This window comes from Ranitomeya variabilis, chromosome 3 (assembly GCF_051348905.1).
Source record: "Ranitomeya variabilis isolate aRanVar5 chromosome 3, aRanVar5.hap1, whole genome shotgun sequence".
Lineage (NCBI taxonomy): Eukaryota > Metazoa > Chordata > Amphibia > Anura > Dendrobatidae > Ranitomeya > Ranitomeya variabilis.
In genome coordinates, this window is record NC_135234.1 from 125,747,190 (window position 1) to 125,773,618 (window position 26,429).

The 26,429-nt window shown below is 43.4% G+C and overlaps 1 protein-coding gene across 4 annotated transcripts in view; it reads left to right on the forward strand.

Annotated features, from left to right (window-relative positions):
• Nucleotides 1-26,429, forward strand: part of PHKA2 (phosphorylase kinase regulatory subunit alpha 2) — a 111,699-nt gene that overhangs the window by 16,320 nt on the left and 68,950 nt on the right. For all 4 annotated transcript variants that reach the window (XM_077294646.1, XM_077294648.1, XM_077294647.1 and 1 more), the window contains exon 3: nt 12,864-13,022. In XM_077294646.1, the coding sequence (XP_077150761.1) occupies nt 12,864-13,022 (159 nt within the window). The remainder of the gene's footprint in view (nt 1-12,863; nt 13,023-26,429) is intronic.

Below are 26,429 nucleotides of genomic sequence, written 5' to 3' on the forward strand. Positions count from 1 at the left end.
TTTTTATATAGATCTATTTTTGAGTCATATATATTTCCAAGGAGATTCATGGTGGCAATGACAGGGACATCTGATATTTCAGGTCTGATTTTACTTGAGCTACAAGATTTTGATTAGATTTTCTAAAAAGGGGTTTCCCAAGCGTTTTCACTCCTGCATCAAAAGGCGCCCTTGCAATGACAGCAGCCATTTGACAGGTCTCAGGAGCACAGCCAGAAGGTTTTGTGCAAATATCCTATTTTAATTAATGGGACAGTGCAGAGGCGTATCTAGGGTTTCTGGCACCCGGGGCAAGAATTCATTTTGGCGCCCCCCCCAGGACATATGCGATTTGCACACTTAGTCATGTACCCACGAGCCGCTCTCCTTAATGCTCTCAATATTCAGTGAAAAACTGAGAGACGCAGAAGAGAAGCTCGCTGTCACAGGACCACAAGTATGAAAATCGCATATGAGTGAAGTGTCCATGTGACGACTACTGGAACCTGCAGAGCTGAATCCTGACATCGCAGCTTCGGAATTCTCACAACGCATGCACTGCACACTTTTAGGATTCTCCCTTGCCGGTGGACAGTCATGTCAGCACAAGCATGTGATTTGTATACTTCTGACCACATTCCGACCACATTCCGACCAGACGTGCCCGGCCTCACTCAGTTCATTTTCATAGAGTGAGGCCACACATGTCTAGTCAGCATGTGTCCGCATGTATGTAAATTGCCGGCACGAGAGAATCCTGACAGCGTGCAGTGCGGACTGTGAGAAGTCAGAAGTCTGCAGTCACATAGAATGACTGCAGACTCATTACAAACCTGGACATCCCCTTTAATGCTCCTAACATAAATAAAAACATGACAATTAGTCAGTATCACAAATAACATTTACATCCAGGTACCTTATAGATGACGTCGTCTCTGGAGTCGTTCCCCTTTTCTTCATCTTGTCCAGACCCCATGATGAGTTTTCTCATCCACAGCCGTCTCTGCAGACTTCCATCTTCTTCGCTCTTTTGCAGAAAATCTCCACATGATGCCCTTAAAGATACAAGTGTCATTATAATGCTCCTGAATAAAAAATTGCCCCTCACTATATTGTCTGCATAAAATATGACCCCCACACTGTCCCTCTTATGGTACATGCTCTTCACACTGACTTCTCCTTTCCATACCGGACCCCTCTTCACACTGTCCTCTCACACTGTGTCCCCCCTATAGGGCCCAGTATTTATACTGTACTCTCTCATCACACTCCCCCTCCTTGGTATACTCTCCCCTCCTGGCTGTGCCCTTACACTGTCCCTCCATGCTACTCCCCCACTACTCAGTTTCTATTTTATGCCCAATCACTTTTCTCCCCCCATACTGTCTCCTCACACTATTCCCCTCCCTCCTCATACGGTCTCCTCTCACATCCCTCCTGTTCACCATACTGTCTCCTCATATATTTACCCCCTCACTTTCTATACTGCCTGCTCACCTGACTCCCCATTGTGTCTGCACACATCCCATCACCCTCACTCCCCGTACTCTGTAAACATGCATTTTTCACATCGCTACTCATACTGTGCCCGCATACATTCCCCCATTCGCTCCCCATACTGTCTGCACCCATCCCCCCGTACTGTTTCCTCATACATGCCCCCCATTGCCCATACATGCCCCCCATTCTCCTGTACTGTTTCCTCATATATGCCTATTATTTTCCTCTACCCCACCCCATCATTGCTCTCTTCACCACCTCCATCTTCGCCTTCTCCACCACCACTATCATTGCTTTCTCCCCCACCCCCCCATAATTTCCCATTCCACCACCTCAATCATTTCCTCCTTTGTCTTTTCCACCATATCCATCATTTTGTCTTCCCCCACCATCCCCATCATTGCCCTTTCCACCACGATCATCATTGTCCTTTCCGCCGCCATCACCATACTTGCCCATTCCACCACCTCCATCATTTTCTCCCCCTCCAATATCATCAGTGTGCTTTCCACCACCACCATCCTTGTCCATTCTACCACGTCCATAATTTCTTCCCCCCCTCATTATTGCCCTTTCCACCACCTCCATGATTTCCTCCTCCCCACCATCATTGCATTCCCCCCAACCACCATCGACCATTCCAATTTCCACCTCCATCATTGCCCATTCCACCACCTCCATCATTTCCTCCCCCCATCGCCTATTCCACCTCCATCATTCCCCATTCCACCACATCCATCATTTCCTCCTCTCCCTCCATCCCAATTATTGCACTCTCCCCGTCAGCCCCATCATTGCCCTCGCTTCTCCTCCCCGTACACACTCACACAAAACCATTTACCTCTCTGCACATTCACCCGCAGCGCTACGCATGCACGCACAAACACACATATTGCGTACAGTATAATGGCCACACCTAGTTACTCCTACACACGCGGCTGAGCTCCGTACACCTTGCACACACGGCTCCGCTCCGTACACCTTGTACACACCCAGCTCCGCTCCATACACCTTGCACACACGGCTTCCGCTCCGCACACCTCGTACACACCCAGCTCCGCTCCATACACCTTGCACACACGGCTTCCGCTCCGCACACCTCATACACACCCAGCTCCGCTCCATACACCTTGCACACACGGCTCCGCTCTGTACACCTCGTACACACCCAGCTCCGCTCCATACACCTTGCACACACGGCTCCGCTCTGTACACCTCGTACACACACGGCTCCGCTCCGTACACACACGGCTCCGCTCCATACACCTTGCACACATGGCTCCGCTCTGTACACCTCGTGCACACACGGCTCCGCTCCGTACACACACGGCTCCGCTCCATACACCTTGCACACACGGCTCCGCTCTGTACACCTCATACACACACGGCTCTGCTACATCCACACAAACCACTCCTGACCCCACACAAAACCTTACCCTCGTCCAGCACCATGAAAACCAGCAGAGTCCTGCACTATAGTGATGTCGTTCGCGAACGAGCCGACACAAAGAGCCGGCTCCCTGCTGTGAACGATGGGAGCCGGCACGCCAGTGAGAGCCACTAAAATTCCTGAATGGCTCTCACTGGGCGTAAAATCCCGGACTTCGGGAGGCGTAACTCCGCTCACCTGAGCAAAACCCCGCCCACTCTTCAATTTAATTGGCTCTAAGAAGTGGGCGGAGTTTCTGCGACAGGTGGGCGGAGTTTCGGACGCCTAAACAGCTATTCAATAGGGATCCATTTAGGATCCAAAAAGAGCCGTTTTGTGAGCCGAAAGAGCCGGCTCTTTTTGGTGAGCAGAGCCATGAGAGCCGGATCACCAAAAAGAGCCGGACTGCCCATCACTACTGCACTACACAGAGGTCCTCCCGTCCCGATCATGTGACTCTGACTCCTCCCCTCCTGTGGCCTCATCCTAGGTCCTGTGCGCACAGAGCAGCAGCAGCCATAGTTGTGGTGTGCGGCTCTCTGCGGTGGAGGGGCTCTGCTTCGGGACAAGTGCAGTCCTACCTGCGACCGCGGTAGTTACGCTGCTGACACTTGGGATTCCACGCGCAGCACTTTCTCTGAGCCGGCTGTCAATTTGACCTCCGGCTCAGAGAACGGGACTATAATCTCAGTGTGGGGGCGGCAGAATGCCGCCGACGAGGAGCCTCCTTGGACCGCCGCATCATCAGGCGGCCCGCTGGCGCCCCCCTGTCGGCTGCGCCCCGGGGCACATGCCCCGGCTGCCCCCCCCCTGGATACGCCACTGGGACAGTGGGCACAAGACCTGCTGGTCCCACATAAGGCATGTAGATACCGGCTGGCACACAGCCGTCGATGTAACACCAGAAACACCTGTCTCCTTCCATAGCAGAATTTAGAGATGCATAATAAGCCCTTAAAGAGGAATAACCCTTCACCAATGGTAACTGGTAGCAGCTAGCTGTCTACTTCCCATTGAGAAATATACATTCTCCATGTATATGTATATAACAATAATCATTTTTATTTCTATGGCGCCAACATATTCTGCAGCACTTTACAATTCAGAGGAAATTTGTACAAACAAGGTAAGACATTACAGAGTGACACATTGTCCAACACATACCAAGAGGAGTGAGGGCCCTGCTCGCAAGCTTACAATCTATGAGGAAGTAGGGGGGACACAAAAGGTAAAATTAAGTGCTTGTTTTGGAAGTTGCAGCCATCAGTATAATAAATGGGGGCACTGAGCTAACGCTGCAAGCATGAACCAGTCACCAGCCAATATACAGTTACGTCCAGAAATATTTGGACAGTGACCAAATCTTCGTGATTTGAGCTCTCCATGCCACTACTTTTTATTGAAAATTAAACATTTGAAGTGTACACTTTCAGGTTTAATTGAAGAGGTTGAACAAAAATATCTTGTGAAATGTTAAGGAATTGCAACCATTTTTCTAAAGTATCCTCATTTCAGGGGCTCAAAAGTAATTGGACAAATTTAATTTTACCATAAATAAAATGTTCATGTTTAATACCTTATACCATAATTTAGCATTGCACGTGGATACAAGAAATGAGTCAAAAAAGGTGAAGGACTGGAAAGGATGTTCTATACCAAATGAATGAAAATAATAATGAGAAAAGGTGTGGATGACCATAAAATAATAAAACGGTAAATAGATAAAAAATGAATTGCATTAGTTACCATTAAAAACAAGTAGTCATAAAATTATCCATAAGATGGCTCCGCAAGGTAAATAACAAATTAATCATAAGTGTTTAAATGGTAAAGACATTAGATCAATTCATTAAATTAACATGGGTACAGCTGTAACAGTGATATATTAAGAGTTAATCTATGTAGAGTATAAACCATTCATTATTTCACAGACCAAGGGTAAGCATGAAAAAAATATAAAAAGAAATGTATGAGAAAGAAAACATAAGGTTATTTACCAAAGTGCAGCATGGTGCCTGGTATCCCTACGTAAGTTTCGGCTTCCAAGCCCCCTGAGGAAGCAACGATACGTGAAATGTACATTGGGGAACGGGACCAACGCCAAGGCAGGACTCTAATTATGGGTAAATACCATAAATAATACTTCTCTTTCTTGTAATTGTTGCAATGTGTCCAAACATGGGTTTTGAGTAATGTGATCTACATTAACTTACACCCTATTTTGCCAACACGAGAGATTTGTTGCCCATTTGGCAACACAGGGCCATTTGGCAATTGTGTGGCAATTTAATGATATACATACTCTCACCAATATTAATTATGCCTTCTGATACATAATAGTTTGACACCAATCACCTTTTCTCTTGCCTTGTCATTGGCCCCTTTTTTTATCCTGGGTCAAGATCAGAGATACAGGTGCATCTCACAAAATTAGAATATCATCAAAAAGTTAATTTATTTCAGTTCTTCAATACAAAAAGTGAAACTCATATATTGTATAGAGTCATTACAAATAGAGTGATGTATTTCAAGTGTTTATTCCTGTTATTGTTGATGATTATGGCTTACAGCCAATGAAAACCCAAAAGTCATTATCTCAGTAAATTAGAATACTTTATAACACCAGCTTGAAAAATGATTTTAACATCCAAAATGTTGGCCTACTGACATTTATATTCAGTAAATGCACTCAATACTTGGTTGGGGCTCCTTTGGCATCAATTACTGCATCAATGTGTTGTGGCATGGAGGCCATCAGTCTGTGGCACTGCTGAGGTGTTATGGAAGCCCAGGTTGCTTTGATAGCAGCCTTCAGCTCGTCTGCATTGTTGGGTCTGGTGTCCCTCATCTTCCTCTTGACAAAACCCCATAGATTCTCTATAAGGTTAAGGTCAGCCGAGATTGCTGTCCAATCAAGCACAGTGATACTGTTGTTTTTAAACCAGGTATTGGCACTTTTGACAGTTTGGACAGGTGCACAGTCCTGCTGGAGAATGAAATTTGCATCTCCAAAAAGCTTGTCGGCAGAGGGAAGCATTGTGCTCTAAAATTTCCTGGTAGACACTGCTGCGCTTGGTCTTGATAAAACACAATGTACCTACACCAGCAGATGACATGGCTCCTCAAACCATCACGGATTGTGGAAACTTCACACTAGACCTCAAGCAGCTTGTATTGTGGCCTCTCCACTTTTCCTCCAGACTCTGAGACCTTGATTTCCAAATGAAATGCAAAATTTACTTTCATCTGAAAACAACACCTTGGACAATTGAGCAACAGTCCGGTTCTTTTTCTCCTTGGCCCAGGTAAGAAGCTTCTGGCGTTGTCTATTGGTCATGAGTGGCTAGTCACAAGGAATGCGACACTTGTAGCCCATGTCCTGGATACGTCTCGCCAGGGCCGGCTCCAGGTTTTTGAGGGCCCTGGGCGAAAGAGTCTCAGTGGGCCCCTTTAACACATACCACAATTTATGATGCACAGATACAGCAGAGAAATATAGGTATAGTACAATGCCAGATTTCACTTCTTACATGAGTGATAGCTATTGTAAATTCTGCAGTGTATATATACAGGACAGGAGAAGTGGTACTGTGCAGTGTATATATACAGGAGGAGAGGTACTGTGCAGTGTGTATATATACAGGAGGAGAGGTACTGTGCGGTGTATATATACAGGAGGAGTGGTACTGTGCGGTGTATATATACAGGAGGAGTGGTACTGTGCGGTGTATATATACAGGAGGAGAGGTATTGTGCAGTATATATATACAGGAGGAGTGGTACTGTGCGGTGTATATATACAGGAGGAGAGGTACTGTGCAGTATATATATACAGGAGGAGTGGTGCTGTGCAGTATATATATACAGGAGGAGTGGTACTGTGCAGTATATATATATACAGGAGGAGTGGTACTGCCAGATTTCACTTCTTACATGAGTGATAGCTATTGTAAATTCTGCAGTGTATATATACAGGACAGGAGAAGTGGTACTGTGCAGTGTATATATACAGGAGGAGAGGTACTGTGCGGTGTATATATACAGGAGGAGAGGTACTCTGCGGTGTATATATACAGGAAGAGTGGTACTGTGCGGTGTATATATACAGGAGGAGAGGTACTGTGCAGTATATATATATATACAGGAGGAGTGGTGCTGTGCAGTATATATATACAGGAGGAGTGGTGCTGTGCAGTGTATATATATACAGGAGGAGTGGTACTGTGCAGTATATATATACAGGAGGAGAGGTACTGTGCAGTATATATATACAGGGGGAGTGGTTCTGTGCAGTATATATATACAGGAGGAGTGGTACTGTGCAGTGTACAGTTAGGTCCATATATATTTGGACAGAGACAACATTTTTCTAATTTTGGTTATAGACATTACCACAATGAATTTTAAACAAAACAATTCAGATGCAGTTGAAGTTCAGACTTTCAGCTTTCATTTGAGGGTATCCACAATAAAATTGGATGAAGGGTTTAAGGGTACCGTCACACAGTGCAATTTTGATCGCTACAACGGCACGATTCGTGACGTTCCAGCGATGCATTTACGATATCGCTGTGTCTGACACGCTACTGCGATCCGGATCCCCGCTGAGAATCGTACGTCGTAGCAGATCGTTTGAAACTTTCTTTCGTCGTCTAGTGTCCCGCTGTGGCGGCATGATTGCATTGTGTGACACAGGTTGTATACGATGTGCGCACAGTAACCAATGGCTTCTACATCGCAAATACGTCATGAAATTATCGCTCCAGCGCCGTGTATTGCAACGTGTGACCGCAGTATACGACGCTGGAGCGATACTTATACGACGCTGCAACGTCACGAATCGTGCCGTCGTAGCGATGAAAATGGGACTGTGTGACGGTACCCTAAGAGTTTCAGCTCCTTAACATGTGCCACCCAGTTTTTAAAGGGACCAAAAGTAATTGGACAATTGACTCCAAGGCTATTTCATGAACAGGTGTGGGCAATCCCTTCGTTATGTCATTCTCAATTAAGCAGATAAAAGGCCTGGAGTTGATTTGAGATGTGGTGTTTGCATTTGGAAGGTTTTGCTGTGAAGTAAACATGCGGTCAAAGGAGCTCTCCATGCAAGTGAAACAAGCCATCCTTAAGCTGCGAAAACAGAAAAAAACAAGCCGAGAAATACAGGGGGTTCACTGCACGGTGCAAGCCACTCATAAGAATCAAGAATAAAAAGGCTAGACTGGACTTTGCTATAAAACATCTAAAAAAGCCAGCACAGTTCTGGAAGAACATTCTTTGGACAGATGAAACCATGATCAACCTCTACCAGAATGATGGAAAGAGAAAAGTATGGTGAAGGCGTGGTACAGCTCATGATCCAAAGCATACCACATCATCTGTAAAACACGGCGGAGGCAGTGTGATGGCTTGGGCATGCATGGCTGCCAGTGGCACTGGGTCACTAGTGTTTATGGATGATGTGACACAGGAATGAATTCTGAGGTCTTCAGAGCCGCCATACTGTGTGCTCAGATCCAGCCAAATGCAGCCAAACTGATTGGTCGTCGTTTCATACTACAGATGGACAATGACCCAAAACATAAAGCCAAAGCAACTCAGGAGTTTATTAAAGCAAAGAAGTGGAATATTCTTGAATGGCCAAGTCAGTCACCTGATCTCAACCAAATTGAGCATGCATTTCACTTGTTAAAGACTAAACTTCAGACAGAAAGGCCCACAAACAGCAACTGAAAACCACCGCAGTGAAGGCCTGGCAGAGCATCAAAAAGGAGGAAACACAGCGTCTGGTGATGTCCATGAGTTCAAGACTTCAGGCAGTCCTTGCCAGCCAAGGGTTTTCAACCAAGTACTAAAAATGAACATTTTATTTAAAATTATTGAATCTGTCCAATTACTTTTGGTCCTTTTAAAAACAGGGTGGTACATGTTAAGGAGCTGAAACTCTTAAACCCTTCATCCGATTTTAATGTGGATACCCTCAAATGAAAGCTGAAAGTCTGAACTTCAACTGCATCTGAATTGTTTTGTTTAAAATTCATTGTGGTATTGTCTATAACCAAAACTAGAAAAATGTTGTCTCTGTCCAAATATATATGGACCTAACTGTATATATACAGGAGGAGTGGTACTGTGCAGTGTATATACTTCAGCCGCCCAGCTCACCCAGAACCCCAGAATACAGGGATATTATTGCACTCACTCAGGCTCGGAGCTCCTCTGGAATCTGCAGTTCAGCAGTGCACTCAGCCAGGGACCAAGAGCAGAGCAGGAGAACGTGCTCTCTCCGCCCACAAACAGTCACGCTGGCTGCTTTCTCTTAACCCCTATGTGCCTGGCCCTGCACTGACCGAGTGAGAAGATGCTTGTGCTGTATCCCAGACAGCGTGAGTGGGCCCCCCCGTCTTGCCAGGGCCCCGGCACTTGCCCGGGTACGCCGGGTGCTGACGCCGGCCCTGCGTCTCGCTCTTGTAGGTAGCAATGACTCCAGCAGCAGTCCACTCCTTGTGAATCTCCCCCAAATTTTTGAATGGCTTTTTCTTAACAATACTTTCAAGGCTGTGGTTATCCAGGTTGCTTGTGCACCTTTTCTATGACACGTTTGTCTTCCACTTAACTTTCCATTAATATGCTTGGATACAGCACTCTGTGAGCATCCAGCTTCTTTAGCAATGACCTTTTGTGGCTTACCCTCCTTGTGGAGTATGTCTATGACTGTGTTCTGGACATCTATCTAGTTGGCAGTCTTCCCCATGATTGTGGAGCCTACTGAAACAGACTAAGGGACCTTTTTAAACGCTTAGGACACTGTTGCAGGTGTTTTTTGTTAGATATTTTAATTTACTGAGATGGTGACACTTGGGTTTTCATTGGCTGTAAGCCATAATCATCAACATTAACAGAAATAAACACTTGAAATAGATCACTCTGTTTGTATTGACTCTATATTGTATTAAAGAACTGAAATTAACTTTTTGAAGATATTCAAATTTTTTGAGAAGCACCTGTTGGAGGAGAGAAGGGAATTATCACTTAACACTTACAAACCCACGCAACAGTAACATATAATTCCTCCAAACAGCTTCTCATATAAGCAGCAAAACACCTCTCCTCCAAGCCATGCAGCATAAGCTAGCTCTGACGATGTCTTTCAATCGGGATGGAAATTATATAGGGGATAGGAGTGGCTAACCAAGCTCAGCTGAAGCTCAGACTCCCAGAGCTCTCAACATGGCCGATTAACCCCTGTTCTGCCAAAAGAAATTAACACCATTTAAAAAGAAGGTGAAGTGCGTATTTTCTGTGCAGTAGTAGGAGCAATCAGACCCTGCCGTCTTCTGGCTACTCTGTTTCAGTAACCCTGTGACAAAAGGAGTTTGACAGCTGCTTTCTCTTCTCTCCCCTTTTGAAAATGCATGAAACTTAAGCCGAGCCAAACGCTCATGTATATAGAAGAATCTGAGAGAAAGCTGTTCGGCTATCAGCTACCTCATCTTTATGGTCAGTTTAAACTGAACCTGTCACCTCCAAAAACACTATCTGCACATACAGGGTAATCTGTGCGTGAATAGTGTTTTATCCAAACTTTGCTGTGTTACTGGAAACCTGATTACATGGAGAAAATAAAGTTTTATTCTCTCTGCAGCCACCTACATACATTCATCAGGGCGTGCAAGAGGCTATAACATCCTCCTCCTACATCTTGACTGACAGCATGCCCTGCAGTGTAAGTAGGTAAAGCAGGCTGTCAGTCAAGGTGCAGAGGAAGTGATAACATCACTCTCACTGTGTAGTGAGCACTGACTGTTGCCATCCCAATGACTGGTAGCGAGTGGCTACAGGACGGATATAACCTTTTTTTCCTCCCTGTAGCCGCTCTACCATTAATGCCACAAAACATGGCTAAACACTTATTACACTTAAACACTTATTACCTGCAGAATACCACTATATTTGCAAGTAAATAGCATTTTGGGATGTGATGTGACATGTTCTCTTCAAACGGTTTATCTCATCTTCTTAGTTAGGTAAAATTTAAAAGTGCCTGTAAAAAAAACAAAAAAGCAACTTTTCAATTTACCTCAAATTAAAAACCCTCTTCATTCTGAATGAGGGTTTTTTAATTTTAGAGTTTGCTTGTTACTTAGGTTACCGGCTGTCTCTACAGTCTCATATGCAAGGGGCGCAGCACTTACAAGCTCCTCCTCGTAGAGGGTGTAGTCATGCTGTGAAGCTGACCGGATCCTGATGACTTTGGTCCACCTGCTCTCTTCCAATACTGCAAAGAGGCACCGCTTCCTCTGCTTACAAAATGGAGAACCACTCGGTTTAGGAAATGGCATGGCTGCGCAGCTGGATCTGTCAAGCATAAAGCGCTTAATGGAATAAAAGCAGTGGGATACCACAGGGGTCAGTATTGGGCCCTCTTCTTTTTAACACATTTATTAATGACCTTGTAGGGGGCATTCAGAGTAGAATTTCAATATTTGCAGATGACACTAAACTCTGCAGGGTAATCAATACAGAGGAGGACAATTTTATATTACAGGATGATTTATGTAAACTAGAAGCTTGGGCTGATAAATGGCAAATGAGCTTTAATGGGGATAATTGTAAGGTCATGCACTTGGGTAGAAGTAATAAGATGTATAACTATGTGCTTAATTCTAAAACTCTGGGCAAAACCGTCAATGAAAAAGACCTGGGTGTATGGGTGGATGACAAACTCATATTCAGTGGCCAGTGTCAGGCAGCTGCTACAAAGGCAAGTAAAATAATGGGATGTATTAAAAGAGGCATAGATGCTCATGAGGAGAACATAATTTTACCTCTATACAAGTCACTAGTGCGACCACACTTAGAATACTGTGCACAGTTCTGCTCTCCGGTGTATAAGAAAGACATAGCTGAACTAGAGCGGGTGCAGAGAAGAGCGACCAAGGTTATTAGGGGACTGGGGGGTCTGCAATACCAAGATAGGTTATTACACTTGGGGCTATTTAGTTTGGATAAACGAAGGCTAAGGGGTGATCTTATGTTAATGTATAAATATATGAGGGGACAGTACAAAGACCTTTCTGATGATCTTTTTAATCGTAGACCTGAGACAGGGACAAGGGGGCATCCTCTACGTCTGGAGGAAAAAAGGTTTAAGCATAATAACAGACGCGGGTTCTTTACTGTAAGAGCAGAGAGACTATGGAACTCTCTGCCGTATGATGTTGTAATGAGTGATTCATTACTTAAATTTAAGAGGGGACTGGATACCTTTCGGGAGAAGAATAATGTTACAGGGTATATATATATTAGATTCCTTGATAAGGCGTTGATCCAGGGAACTAGTCTGATTGCCGTATGTGGGGTCGGGAAGGAATTTTTTTCCCCATGGTGGAGCTTACTCTTACCACATGGGGTTTTTTTGCCTTCCCCTGGATCAACATGTTAGGGCATGTTAGGTTAGGCTATGGGTTGAACTAGATGGACTTAAAGTCTTCCTTCAACCTTAATAACTATGTAACTATGTAAACTTAAACTACTATTGAGGGCAGCCATCCTTTATGTCGAAGAGTTGACTGATTACGTTTATAAATCTTCATTCTCACTGCTGTCATTCCCAATCTAAAGGAAATCATTGTGTGTTGTTATAACCCTTTAAGGTCAAATAATATTATTGTTTCAGCCTGGGAATTTAAATTTTGCAGTGGAATTCACTGTGGAAGCAGAGACCACAGATTTTTTATGTTTACATTTTTGCTGAGAAACTGATGCATTTTTGTAGACGATTAGCTACAGTTAGTCTATTCCTTCCTACCCCACCCCTCATCTGTGCATGTCCCTATGACAATTATTAGATTATACTTGTCACATATGGTGCCTTGATACAGTGTTGATGCTTCTTTTCTTTCCGTTCATTTAACACTTTCTTTTCAAGATTTCTGTCTTTTTAATCTTTTAGAACCCGGTGACTGGACTGTTACCTGCCAGTCAAGAGCAGAAGGATGCCTGGGTCCGGGACAACGTGTACAGCATTCTGGCTGTTTGGGGTCTGGGAATGGCCTATAGGAAAAATGCTGACCGAGATGAGGACAAAGCTAAGGCATACGAGTTAGAGCAGGTACGAACATTTAGAAAATTTGCGTGTATTCGTCAGTGGGTTTACTGGATAGGAAGACATTCATAAAGTCACAGTTGACCTGAACTCATAAATCTGTATGTTTTATTTTTTTTCTTATAAATGATATTATATTGTTTTTTAGATACGTGTTTGTAATGGTGCATCAATGCATAAAAAACCTCAGTATTGAAATTGCAACACCAAGAAGAAAAAATCGTGGAATTATGGAAATCACAGGATGGATAGACATGATAGTGATTTGCAAATGATGTGAAAAGTGGAAACAAAATTTACAAAACGTCTTGATTTATTGATTGAGTATGAACACACATCCAGAAATGCATTTGGACACTAAATCATCAAGATCTGCTGCTGGCAGCTCCCTTTGCAATTGCCGACCAATGACATCCTAGATCTGTTCAATTGGAGACATGCCTGGTGATGCTGGAGGCCATATTAGCACGTATAGGCCACACAGGATGCTCACAGTAGCACAAGCAATATGGTGCCTGTCATCAGCTTTGTTGAAACAGCTCTTGGAACACTTTGGAGAAATAGTTGTACCAATGGTTCCACAACCAAACCAATGTAATGACAAGCTGATAGTGTGACTGGAATGAAGACTAGAGGGGTATAGCTACTGTACGTTATACCACCATCACACCATAAACTCGGGTGTAGGACTGTCATGATATGTACTTTTGCCCTGTCCTGTATTTGAATAATATGCCATTTGATGTATGTAACTGTTCTCTGGTTTCTATTAGCTGTAGTTTATGTATTTTCTTGTGCTGGGAGTTTACCTGTAACAATGTCTCCTTCCCCCAATACTTGCAGCCCTAAGCTATAATGTAATTAAGCTTTGTCAACTAGTGAAGGAATAGCCATTCTTCCTCACAGCAGGTGGCTAGTAAAATGTACATACTACCTAGACTAAGCGGAGCCAACCAGTGTAGAATCTTCTGATGGACCCAACCATTGAATAGAAGGTGTGACCCCTACCCCCCTTCATGGGCGGATCCCAGGAGCTCAGACAATCCATTCTTATTTTGAGATCAGATGTGAGTTGATCCTGGAAGGAGAAGGAGTGGGGATTCTTAGCTGAGGCAAGACCCCATGTCCATCTGAGACTGCGGAAGCGAACGGGGCGAGACTTGAGCTGAGGACATATCTCGTCGTTCGTGAGATTGTTTTGGGATCCCTTGGACTCGTGTGGACTATTGCTTTGTTAGCTGGCACAAGGATTATCGGGAGGTGCCCCCGAACCTGTTCCGTTGGACTAATTGTGGACTCTGTAGATCTACCTGCATGTGTTGTTCCAGCGTTCTTGATAATAAATCTGTGGAATCATCCCTTGGCCTGTTGTCACTTCTTGCTCTGCCGTACACCCCGTCACAAGGACCCATGTGACATTCCCTGGTGAAGGCTTCTTCATTGTGTTGCTCACGTGTTCTCCAGCTATTATTGCGTCCAAGACAAAAGTGAGACTCGTCACTAAAGCGGATAGACCTTCATTCCAGTCTCCATTGTCGTCTCACTCTGCACCTTGATGGCCTTTGAGAACAGTGGTGTGAGGTCAGTGACGAGGCCTTCACAAGGGAATGTCACACTCATACTTGATACTGAATAAATCGAGATGTTTTGGAAATGTTGTTTCCCTTTATTCTCATTTGCATATCATTAGCATGTTTTTCAATCCTGTGATTTCCATACTTTCAAAACTTTTCATTCTTCGTGCTGCAATTTCAATTTTGAGGAGCGTTTTATTGCTTCCTTGTAAAGAAAAATTAAGCCAATTAAAAAAAAAATGCCTGATTTAAATGGTCTGTTCAGTCTATACATACCCATGCGTTTTTTGTGCATTTTCAAAGGCCTTCTTCCCAATAAAATACATTTATTACCTATTCAACATATAGATGATAAATGTTTGATCCCTGAGGGTGCGTCTGCTGGGATCCACACTGACCCCGAGTGTCCCAAAGTCTCCTGTGTGAATAAAGCGGTATATGCATGTGTGACGTCTGCTCAATTCGGACAGGGGACTTTGGGACCTCCCTTTTGGGGTTCGTGGGGATCCCAGTTGTCAGACACTTAGTTTTAAAATATTTGTCATCTCTCCTGTTGGCATTCATATCAAAGCCTCCAGCGCAGAGCAGTTTGGGTTAGGTTTGCACCAACACTCTGACCAGCTTCCAAAATGTTTAAGATTTTGTTAATCGCTGTCAGTTTGGTGAATTTCTACTCTTTGACAGCATTATACTGCAGGGTTAAAATTCGCCTTTTTAGTGCATGGAAATGTATAAATTTATGGTCACATTTATGATATTAAAGTAATTGTTGAAATGATTGGGCAAGTGATTGAAATAGAGTCGCTATCCCATGACAGTGCGGCCATAGTGATGCATCATGCACATGATTAGGAATATATAAATAGTGAACAAGTGGTAGGTTTGGGAGAGATCTATTAGAATCAAGATCGATTGGGGAGACCCCCCCCAAAAAAAAAAAAAAAAAAAAAACCTCACTAACAAGCCCTAAAACTTAAAAATGGGGTAAATAAATAATATTGTATTTAGTCCCTACACTGCCAGAAATGATCCTACTTATACAGAGGCTGTTGCCTGAATTATCTGATGGTGACACCCCGGGGTGTCAATACTATTTGGCAGATTAGTACAAGTTAATTAAAGTGCACCTCCCCCAACATGTTTCACCACATACAGTGGGGCAAAAAAGTATTTAGTCAGTCAGCAATAGTGCAAGTTCCACCACTTAAAAAGATGAGAGGCGTCTGTAATTTACATCATAGGTAGACCTCAACTATGGGAGACAAACTGAGAAAAAAAAATCCAGAAAATCACATTGTCTGTTTTTTTATCATTTTATTTGCATATTATGGTGGAAAATAAGTATTTGGTCAGAAACAAAATTTCATCTCAATACTTTGTAATATATCCTTTGTTGGCAATGACAGAGGTCAAACGTTTTCTGTAAGTCTTCACAAGGTTGCCACACACTGTTGTTGGTATGTTGGCCCATTCCTCCATGCAGATCTCCTCTAGAGCAGTGATGTTTTTGGCTTTTCGCTTGGCAACACGGACTTTCAACTCCCTCCAAAGGTTTTCTATAGGGTTGAGATCTGGAGACTGGCTAGGCCACTCCAGGACCTTGAAATGCTTCTTACGAAGCCACTCCTTCGTTGCCCTGGCGGTGTGCTTTGGATCATTGTCATGTTGAAAGACCCAGCCACGTTTCATCTTCAATGCCCTTGCTGATGGAAGGAGGTTTGCACTCAAAATCTCACGATACATGGCCCCATTCATTCTTTCATGTACCCGGATCAGTCGTCCTGGCCCCTTTGCAGAGAAACAGCCCCAAAGCATGATGTTTCCACCACCATGCTTTACAATAGGTATGGTGTTTGATGGATGCAACTCAGTATTCTTTTTCCTCCAAACACGACAAGTTGTGTTTCTACCAAACAGTTCCAGTTTGGTTTCATCAGTCCATAGGACATTCTCCCAAAACTCCTCTGGATCATCCAAATGCTCTCTAGCAAACTTCAGACGGGCCCGGATATGTACTGGCTTAAGCAGTGGGACACGTCTGGCACTGCAGGATCTGAGTCCATGGTGGCGTAGTGTGTTACTTATGGTAGGCCTTGTTACATTGGTCCCAGCTCTCTGCAGTTCATTCACTAGGTCCCCCCGCGTGGTTCTGGGATTTTTGCTCACCGTTCTTGTGATCATTCTGACCCCACGGGGTGGTATTTTGCGTGGAGCCCCAGATCGAGGGAGATTATCAGTGGTCTTGAATGTCTTCCATTTTCTAATTATTGCTCCCACTGTTGATTTCTTCACTCCAAGCTGGTTGGCTATTGCTGATTCAGTCTTCCCAGCCTGGTGCAGGGCTACAATTTTGTTTCTGGTGTCCTTTGACAGCTCTTTGGTCTTCACCATAGTGGAGTTTGGAGTCAGACTGTTTGAGGGTGTGCACAGGTGTCTTTTTATACTGATAACAAGTTTAAACAGGTGCCATTACTACAGGTAATGAGTGGAGGAAAGAGGAGACTCTTAAAGAAGAAGTTACAGGTCTGTGAGAGCCAGAAATCTTGATTGTTTGTTTCTGACCAAATACTTATTTTCCACCATAATATGCAAATAAAATGATAAAAAAACAGACAATGTGATTTTCTGGATTTTTTTTCTCAGTTTGTCTCCCATAGTTGAGGTCTACCTATGATGTAAATTACAGACGCCTCTCATCTTTTTAAGTGGTGGAACTTGCACTATTGCTGACTGACTAAATACTTTTTTGCCCCACTGTATGTGGCGTCATTAGGGGATGGGACAATAGGTAAAATCTATAACTCACACATACCCTCATGTATGCGTGCTCTGGAGGGATTCATAAGTCTGCAGTCACACAGAGTGACTGCAGACTTATTAATTTGGACCAGACAACCCCTTTAACACCTACGTTATATATAGTAATTGATACGTTTGCCCTTTTCACTGTGACTCTTTGTGTGAGATATCCGAGTGCTTTCCCATTAACCAGTAATGTCCTTCATATGCCTATTCATGTGTAAGACCCGGGCCCTGTTTATATCGGCTAGTCCTTCTGGGCAGTGGTAGCCTTTAGGCCATGTTCACACAGTGCGTTTTTTACTGCGGAACCGCAGCGGTTTTGCCGCTGCGGTTCCGCAGCTGTTTTCCATGCAGGGTACATTACAATGTACTCCTATGGAAAACAGGAACCACTGTGCACACGGTCCTGAATTTCCCTTAAAAAGCCGCGCTGAATCGGTGCGGGAAAAAAGAAGGAGCATGTCACTTCTTTTTCCTAAACCGCAGCGGTTCTGCACCCATAGACCTCCATTGTGAGGTCAAAACCGCAGTAAAACCCGCAGATCAAAAATATATCTGCGGGTTTTACTGCGGTTTGATGTGCAGAACCGCAGCTGCAGGAAGTGCGGGGAAGCGGGCGGAAGTTGTTCCTCGGAAGTGCGTGGGCGGAGTGTCGTTCCTGAAGAGACTGTCATCATGGAGGCATACCGTCGCATGGGGATCGATGTCGGGCGTCTGATTGATCTGGTATATCTGTGTGTCCGTCCCCATGCGACGATAGTGCCTCCATTGTGCTAAGTCGCCGTATGGGACTACTACTCCCATCCGGTATTAGGATGGGAGAGTTGTCCCTGTGTCCGGCGACTTAGCACAATAGTAAAGTTTACACCAAACACCTACACACAATACACATACATGACACACAGTACAGTACATACAACACATAACACAGAGTATATACTCAACAACAGCACACTTGTAGGCGAAGCCCTCGATCCTCCATGAAAAAATCCAAAAATAATAAACCAAATTCATACTCCCTGTCCGCAGAATCCATAAAACGAGTGTCCCACGCCGATCGGCTGCTCTCCGGCGATACACTGCCAGGAGCGAGGCTCCTAGCAGTGTATCGCGTACTGTCCCGGAGTTCAATGGCGCCGGCGTCTCGGTTAACGGCAGTATAGCTGTGTTGAAATTTCCCACGCAGCACTGCCGTTAAGCGAGAGTGCCGGGGTCAATGACCGCCGGTAAACTCGCTCGCGCATGCGCAGTGACATACCGACAGGAACTATGGCTCCTGTCAGTGTGTTGCTGCAGCCGTGGAGAGCAGACATATCTCTGGAAAAAAACGCATCAAAAACCGCACCAAAACCGCACCTGCGTTTTCTGCAAAGACCTGCGGTTTCAGTCCTGAAAAAAAAAGGATGGAAATCAGGAACGTGTGAACATACCCTTAGGGTGTGCTTGATCTGCTGTAAGAATGCTGTTCGGTACCTAGTGACAGTGTTTCCATTGTTGAAAGTGTTATACAACTCCTGACATTTGTTTTGTTACTCTCTGCTTCTTAAAAATAATTTTCCTATATGCCCAATATAGTCAAATGTATTCGGACACTTACAAATTATTTATATAGAGGTTTTATGACACTCCATACTAAATTCATAGGCATTAATATGGAGTTAGTCCCAACTTTCTGACTATAACAGCTGGAGTCAGATGAGACCAAAATTGAACTTTTTGTCCACCAAGGTAAACCCGATGTCTGTACTCAATCCAACACAGCTCTTTCCCCCCCCCCCCCCCCCAAGAACACCATGCCCACAGTGAAACATGGTGGATGTTTTTCAGCACTAGGGATAAGGAAAGTGGTCTGTGCCGAGGGGAAGATGGAGGATGTTGCGAAATACAGGCATATTCTTGAGCAATTGTTGGTGGGTTAGTGATTTGAGACTGGGACGGAGGTTCACCTTCCAACAAGACAATGACCCAAAGCATACTGCTTAGTGTAACACCACTGCCTGCGTCCCTGAATGGCTTCTTATCCCTCACCATGCAGTGACACTGACGTACTGACCACCCCAGGCCGTGCAGTGAGCTCCATGTCCTTTGCTTGCTGTGTTAAGTGAGCTCCTGGTTCTCGTTCACATTACTTGAGAATGCCAAAAGTTGCATAGTTTTTGCACAACCTACAGTTGCTCCAAAATTGTGCAGCTTTTTATGTGAGAATTCTGACGTAAAAGCATTGTTAAATTGGGCCCCATATGCCTCAGTATTCGGGGAACTGCTCTGTAATTGTCCATAGTTTCCACTTTATAGTAGAATCGCAGAATCATAGAATGTTAAACTTGGAAGGGACCTCCTGGGGTTGTCATGTCCAACCCCCTGCTCAACGCAACAAAGGAATCACTAAACCATCTCAGGCAGATTTCTGTCCCATCTCTGTTTGAAGACTTCCACTGAAGGAGAACTCACCACCTCTCATTGTAGCCTGTTCCACTCATTGATCACCCTCACTGTCAAAAAGTTTTTTCTAATCTGTATCTTCTCCCTTTCAGTTTCATCCCATTGCTTCTCGTGTTTCTGTGTGCAAATGAGAATAAGGACGATACACTGTGACATCCCTTCCGATAATTGTAGAGAACTATTAAGTCTCCTATTAGCCTTCTTGTTTGCAAGCTAAACATTCCCAGATCATTTAACGGTTCTTTGTAGGACATACTTTGCCGTCCGCTCACCATCCTGGTAGCTCTTCTCTGAACTTGCTCTAGTTTTTCAATGTGCTGTATAATTAGCACAGAGCAAAAGGACTTCCGCCCATTATTTAACTCTCAGGGATTGTATCCTATTTTGTAATGTCTAATGACCAGAGGAACAAGGCGCACCCCTTAAGCCCCGAGGGTGGTTTGCACGTTAATGACCGGGCCAATTTTTACAATTCTGACCACTGTCCCTTTATGAGGTTATAACTCTGGAACGCTTCAACGGATCTTGGCGATTCTGACATTGTTTTCTCGTGACATATTGTACTTCATGTTAGTGGTAAAATTTATTCGATATAACTTGCGTTTATTTGTGAAAAAAACGAATATTTGGCGAAAATTTTGAAAATTTCGCAATTTTCCAACTTTGAATTATTATGCCCTTAAATCACAGACATATGTCATGCAAAATACTTAATAAGTAACATTTCCCACATGTCTACTTTACATCAGCACAATTTTGGAACCAACATTTTTTTTTGTGACGGAGTTATAAGGGTTAAAAGTTGACCAGCAATTTCTCATTTTTACAACACCATTTTTTTTTAGGGACCACATCTCATTTGAAGTCACTTTGAGGTGTCTATATGATAGAAAATACCCAAGTGTGACACCATTCTAAAAACTGCACCCCTCAAGGTACTCAAAACCACTCTGAAGAAGTTTATTAACCCTTCAGGTGTTTCACAGGAATTTTTGGAATGTTTAAATAAAAATGAACATTTAACTTTTTTTCACACAAAATTTATTTCAGATCCAATTTGTTTTATTTTACCAAGGGTAACAGGAGAAAATAGACCCCAAAAGTTGTTGTACAATTTGTCCTGAGTACGCTGATACCCCATATGTGGGGGTAACCCACTGTTTGGGCACATGGCAGAGCTCGGAAGGAAAGGAGCGCCATTTGACTTTTCAATGCAAAATTGACTGGAATTGAGATGGGACGCATGTTGCATTTGGAGAGCCCCTAATGTGCCTAAACATTGAAACCCCCCACAAGTGACACCATTTTGGAAAGTAGACCCCCTAAGGAACTTATCTAGATGTGTGGTGAGCACTTTGACCCAACAAATGCTTCACAGAAGTTTATAATGCGGAGCCGTAAAAATAAAAAATCATATTTTTTCACAAAAATGATCTTTTCGCCCCCAATTTTTTATTTTCCCAAGGGTAGGAGAAGAAATTGGACCCCAAAAATTGTTGTGCAATTTGTCCTGAGTACGCTGATACCCCATATGTTGGTGTAAACCATTGTTTGGGCGCAGGGCAGAGCTCGGAAGGGAAGGAGCGCCATTTGACTTTTCAATGCAAAATTGACTGGAATTGAGATGGGACGCATGTTGCATTTGGAGAGCCCCTAATGTGCCTAAACATTGAAACCCCCCACAAGTGACACCATTTTGGAAAGTAGACCCCCTAAGGAACTTATCTAGATGTGTGGTGAGCACTTTGACCCAACAAGTGCTTCACAGAAGTTTATAATGCGGAGCCGTAAAAATAAAAAATCATATTTTTTCACAAAAATGATCTTTTCGCCCCCAATTTTTTATTTTCCCAAGGGTAGGAGAAGAAATTGGACCCCAAAAATTGTTGTGCAATTTGTCCTGAGTACGCTGATACCCCATATGTGGGTGTAAACCATTGTTTGGGCGCAGGGCAGAGCTCGGAAGGGAAGGAGCGCCATTTGACTTTTCAATGCAAAATTGACTGGAATTGAGATGGGACGCCATGTTGCGTTTGGAGAGCCCCTGATGTGCCTAAACATTGAAACCCCCCACAAGTGACACCATTTTGGAAAGTAGACCCCCTAAGGAACTTATCTAGATGTGTGTTGAGCACTTTGACCCAACAAGGGCTTCACAGAAGTTTATAATGCAGAGCCGTAAAAATAAAAAAATCATATTTTTTCACAAAAATGATCTTTTCGCCCCCATTTTTTTATTTCCCCAAGGGTAAGATTAGAAATTAGACCACAAAAGTTGTTGTGCAATTTGTCCTGAGTACGACGATGCCCCATATGTGGGGGTAATCCACTGTTTGGGAGCATAGCAGAGCTCAGAAGGGAAGGAGCGCTATTTTACTTTTCAATGCAAAATTGACTGGAATTAAGATGGGATGCCATGTTGCGTTTGGAGAGCCCCTGATGTGCCTAAACATTAAAAACCCCCACAAGTGACACCATTTTGGAAAGTAGACCCCCTAAGGAACTTATCTAGATGTGTTTTTAGAGCTTTGAACCCCCAAGTGTTTCACTACAGTTTATAATGCAGAGCCGTGAAAATAAAAATTCTTTTTTTTTTCACAAAAATGATTTTTTAGCCCCCAGTTTTGTATTTTCACAAGGGTATCAGGATAAATTGGACCCCAAAAGTTGTTGTCCAATTTATCCTGAGTACGCTGATACCCAATATGTGGGGGGGAACCACTGTTTGGGCGCATGACAGAGCTCGGAAGGGAAGGAGCGCCATTTGGAATGCAGACTTAAATGGATTGGTCTGCAGGCGTCACGTTGCATTTGCAGAGCCCCTGATGTACCCAAACAGTACAAACCCCCCACAAGTGACCCCATATTGGAAACTAGACCCCCCAAGGAACTTATCTAGATGTGTTGTGAGAACTTTGAACCCCCAAGTGTTTCACTACAGTTTATAACGCAGAGCCGTGAAAATAAAAATTCTTTTTTTTTTCACAAAAATGATTTTTTAGCCCCCAGTTTTGTATTTTCACAAGGGTAGCAGGAGAAATTGGACCCCAAAAGTTGTTGTCCAGTTTGTCCTGAGTACGCCGATACCCCATATGTTGGGGTAAACCCCTGTTTGGGCACACGGGAGAGCTCTGAAGGGAAGGAGCACTGTTTTCCTTTTTCAACGCAGAATTGGCTGGAATTGAGATCGGATGCCATGTCCCGTTTGGAGAGCCCCTGATGTGCCTAAACAGTGGAAACCCCCCAATTATAACTGATACCCTAATCCAAACACACCCCTTACTCTAATCCCAACAGTAACCCTAACCACACCCCTAACCCAGACACACCCAACCCTATTCCCAACCGTAAATGTAATCCAAACCCTAACCCTATCTTTAGCCCCAACCCTAACCCTAGCCCCAACCCTAACTGTAGCCCCAACCCTAGCCCCAACCCTAACCCTAATGGGAAAATGGAAATAAATACATTTTTTTTAATTTTTTTATTTTTCCCTAACTAAGGGGGTGATAAAGGGGGGTTTGATTTACTTTTATAGCGGGTTTTTTAGCGGATTTTTATGATTGGCAGCCGTCACACACTGAAAGACGCTTTTTATTGCAAAAAATATTTTTTGCGTTACCACATTTTGAGAGCTATAATTTTTCCATATTTAAGTACACAGAGTCACATGAGGTCTTGTTTTTTGCGGGACGAGTTGACGTTTTTGTTGGTAACATTTTCAGACACGTGACATTTTTTGATCGCTTTTTATTCCGATTTTTGTGAGGCAGAGTGATCAAAAACCAGCTATTCATGAATTTCTTTTGGGGGAGGCGTTTATACCGTTCCACGTTTGGTAAAATTGATAAAGCAGTTTTATTCGTCGGGTCAGTACGATTACAGCGATATCTCATTTATATCATTTTTTTATGTTTTGGCGCTTTTATACGATAAAAACTATTTTATAGAAAAAATTATTATTTTGGTATCGCTTTATTCTCAGGACTATAACTTTTTTATTTTTTTGCTGATGATGCTGTATGGCGGCTTGTTTTTTGCGGGACAAGATGACGTTTTCAGCGGTACCATGGTTATTTATATCAGTCTTTTTGATCGCGTGTTGTTCCACTTTTTTGTTCGGCGGTATGGTAATAAAGCGTTGTTTTTTGCCTCGTTTTTTTTTTTTTTTTTTTCTTACGGTGTTTACTGAAGGGCTTAACTAGTGGGCCAGTTTTATAGGTCGGGTCGTTACGGACGCGGCAATACTAAATATGTGTACTTTTATTGTTTTTTTTATTTTATTTAGATAAAGAAATGTATTTATGGGAATAATATATATATTTTTTTTTCATTATTTTGGAATATTTTTTTTTTATTTTTTTTTACACATTTGGAAATTTTTTTTTTTACTTTTTTACTTTGCCCCAGGGGGGGACAATACAGATCGGTGATCTGTCAGTTTGCACAGCACTCTGACAGATCACCGATCTGCGAGAAGTGCAGGCTGCTTCACAGTGCCTGCTCTGAGCAGGCTTCTGTGAAGCCACCTCCCTCCCTGCAGGACCCGGATCCGCGGCCATCTTGGATCCGGGTCTGGAGCAGGCAGGGAGGGAGGTAAGACCCTCGCAGCAACGCGATCACATCGCGTTGCTGCGGGGGGCTCAGGGAAGCCCGCAGGGAGCCCCCTCCCTGCGCGATGCTTCCCTGCACCGCCGGCACATCGCGATCATGTTTGATCGCGGTGTGCCGGGGGTTAATGTGCCGGGGGCGGTCCGTGACCGCTCCTGGCACATAGTGCCGGATGTCAGCTGCGATATGCAGCTGACACCCGGCCGCGATCGGCCGCGCTCCCCCCGTGAGCGCGGCCGATCGGCTATGACGTACTATCCCGTCACCAGGAATTAAGTCCCAGGTCACCTTGACGGGATAGTACGTCAAACGGGATTAAGGGGTTAAAATAGAGAAAGAGCCTGCCCATCATGTTTCACCCTTACGGTCTTCATCAAGGTAATGAGGCTGGTGAAGCATGTAAATGTGAGACATGTTGGGGAGACCCTTTCTCTATTATAGTAGCGTTTTGTTCCTCTGATCATTAGACAGTACAATACAGGATACAATCCCTGAGATTTAAATAGGCGGAAGACCTTATGCTCTGTGCTAGTTATACAAAGTAAGGCTATTGGATTTGCACCCCTATGGGTAAATCTATCCATATGTATATTACATTTGAATGACTCCGCTAGCACAGCAATGTGACTGCTTGCGATACAATTAAACATAGGTAGGACCAATAAGGAACAGAGTGTAATTTTAATGTGCACTTAAACAAATAATTTGCACTAGTTACTCATATTATTAATTTGAAAATTAAATGTTATGTTTTATTTTGGATTTGTTAAAATGTGATTTTTTAGTATTGGCTATTGGATATAAAATATTAGTTAATCCCTACGAATACCGATATTGAGGAATTTCGGTGTGATCAGCCCTACTCGGGTCACACAAAGATTTTCATTTGGATTCAGGTTTTGGCTGTAGCTGGGCTATTCCAAAACTTTTATCTTCTTCTGGTGAAGCCATTCTTTTCTTTAATTTGCAGGTATGCTTCAGATTGTTTTCATGCTGAAAAGTGAAATTCCTCTTCATTTTCACCTTTTTAGCAAAGGCCTAGAGGATTTGTTACAAAATTGAATGATATTTTCATCTGTTCATAATTTCCCCCACCTTGAGTAAAGATTCAGTTTCAGCTGTCGATAACGGCCTCAAAGCGTAATCCTGCCTCCATCATGCTTCACTGTGGGTATAGTGTCCTTTTGGTGATGCTTGTCTTGGCTCTACACCAAACATATATTTTGGAATTATGGATAAAAAGCTGAAATTTTGTCTCATCAGACAATAACACATTTTCCACACATGCTTTTGGCAGACTTTATGTAAGTTTAGCAAAACATAGCTAGGCTGGATGATTTTCTTTGTAAGAAAAAGCTTTAATTTTGCTACCCTTCCCCACAAGCCAGACAAAAAAAGAATATGGGAGATTATTGTCACTTGCATTACACAATCGGTACTTGCCAGAAATTCCTGCTGCTCCTTTAGTGTTGCTGTACGCCTCTTGGCAGCCTCCCGGATAAATTCTCATTTTGTCTTTTCAGCAATTTTTGAGGGACATCCAGTTCTAAATAGTGTCACTGTTGTGTCAAATTTAAGCCAGTTCTTTATCACCATCTTCACAATGTTCCATGTTATATCTAATGCCTTGGAAATTGTTTTGTACCTTATCTTCATTGATATCTTTCAACAATGAGATCTCTTTGCTGTGTTGTAAGCTGTTTACAGACCATTGCTTTTGCTGTGAAATGGAACTATGAGAATGTCAGGAAAATCCTACTAGAACAACTAAACTTTATATAGGGTTTATCAGAATGACTGTAAATGATGGCAGCTGTGTACTGCTACTATTTAACATAAGTCTAAATGTGATTGGCTAAGGCTGCCATCACACTAGCAGTATTTGGTCGGTATTTATCTCAGTATTTGTAAGCCAAAGCCAGGAGTGGGTGATAAATACAGAAGTGGTGCATATGTTTCTATTATACTTTTCCTCTATTTGTTC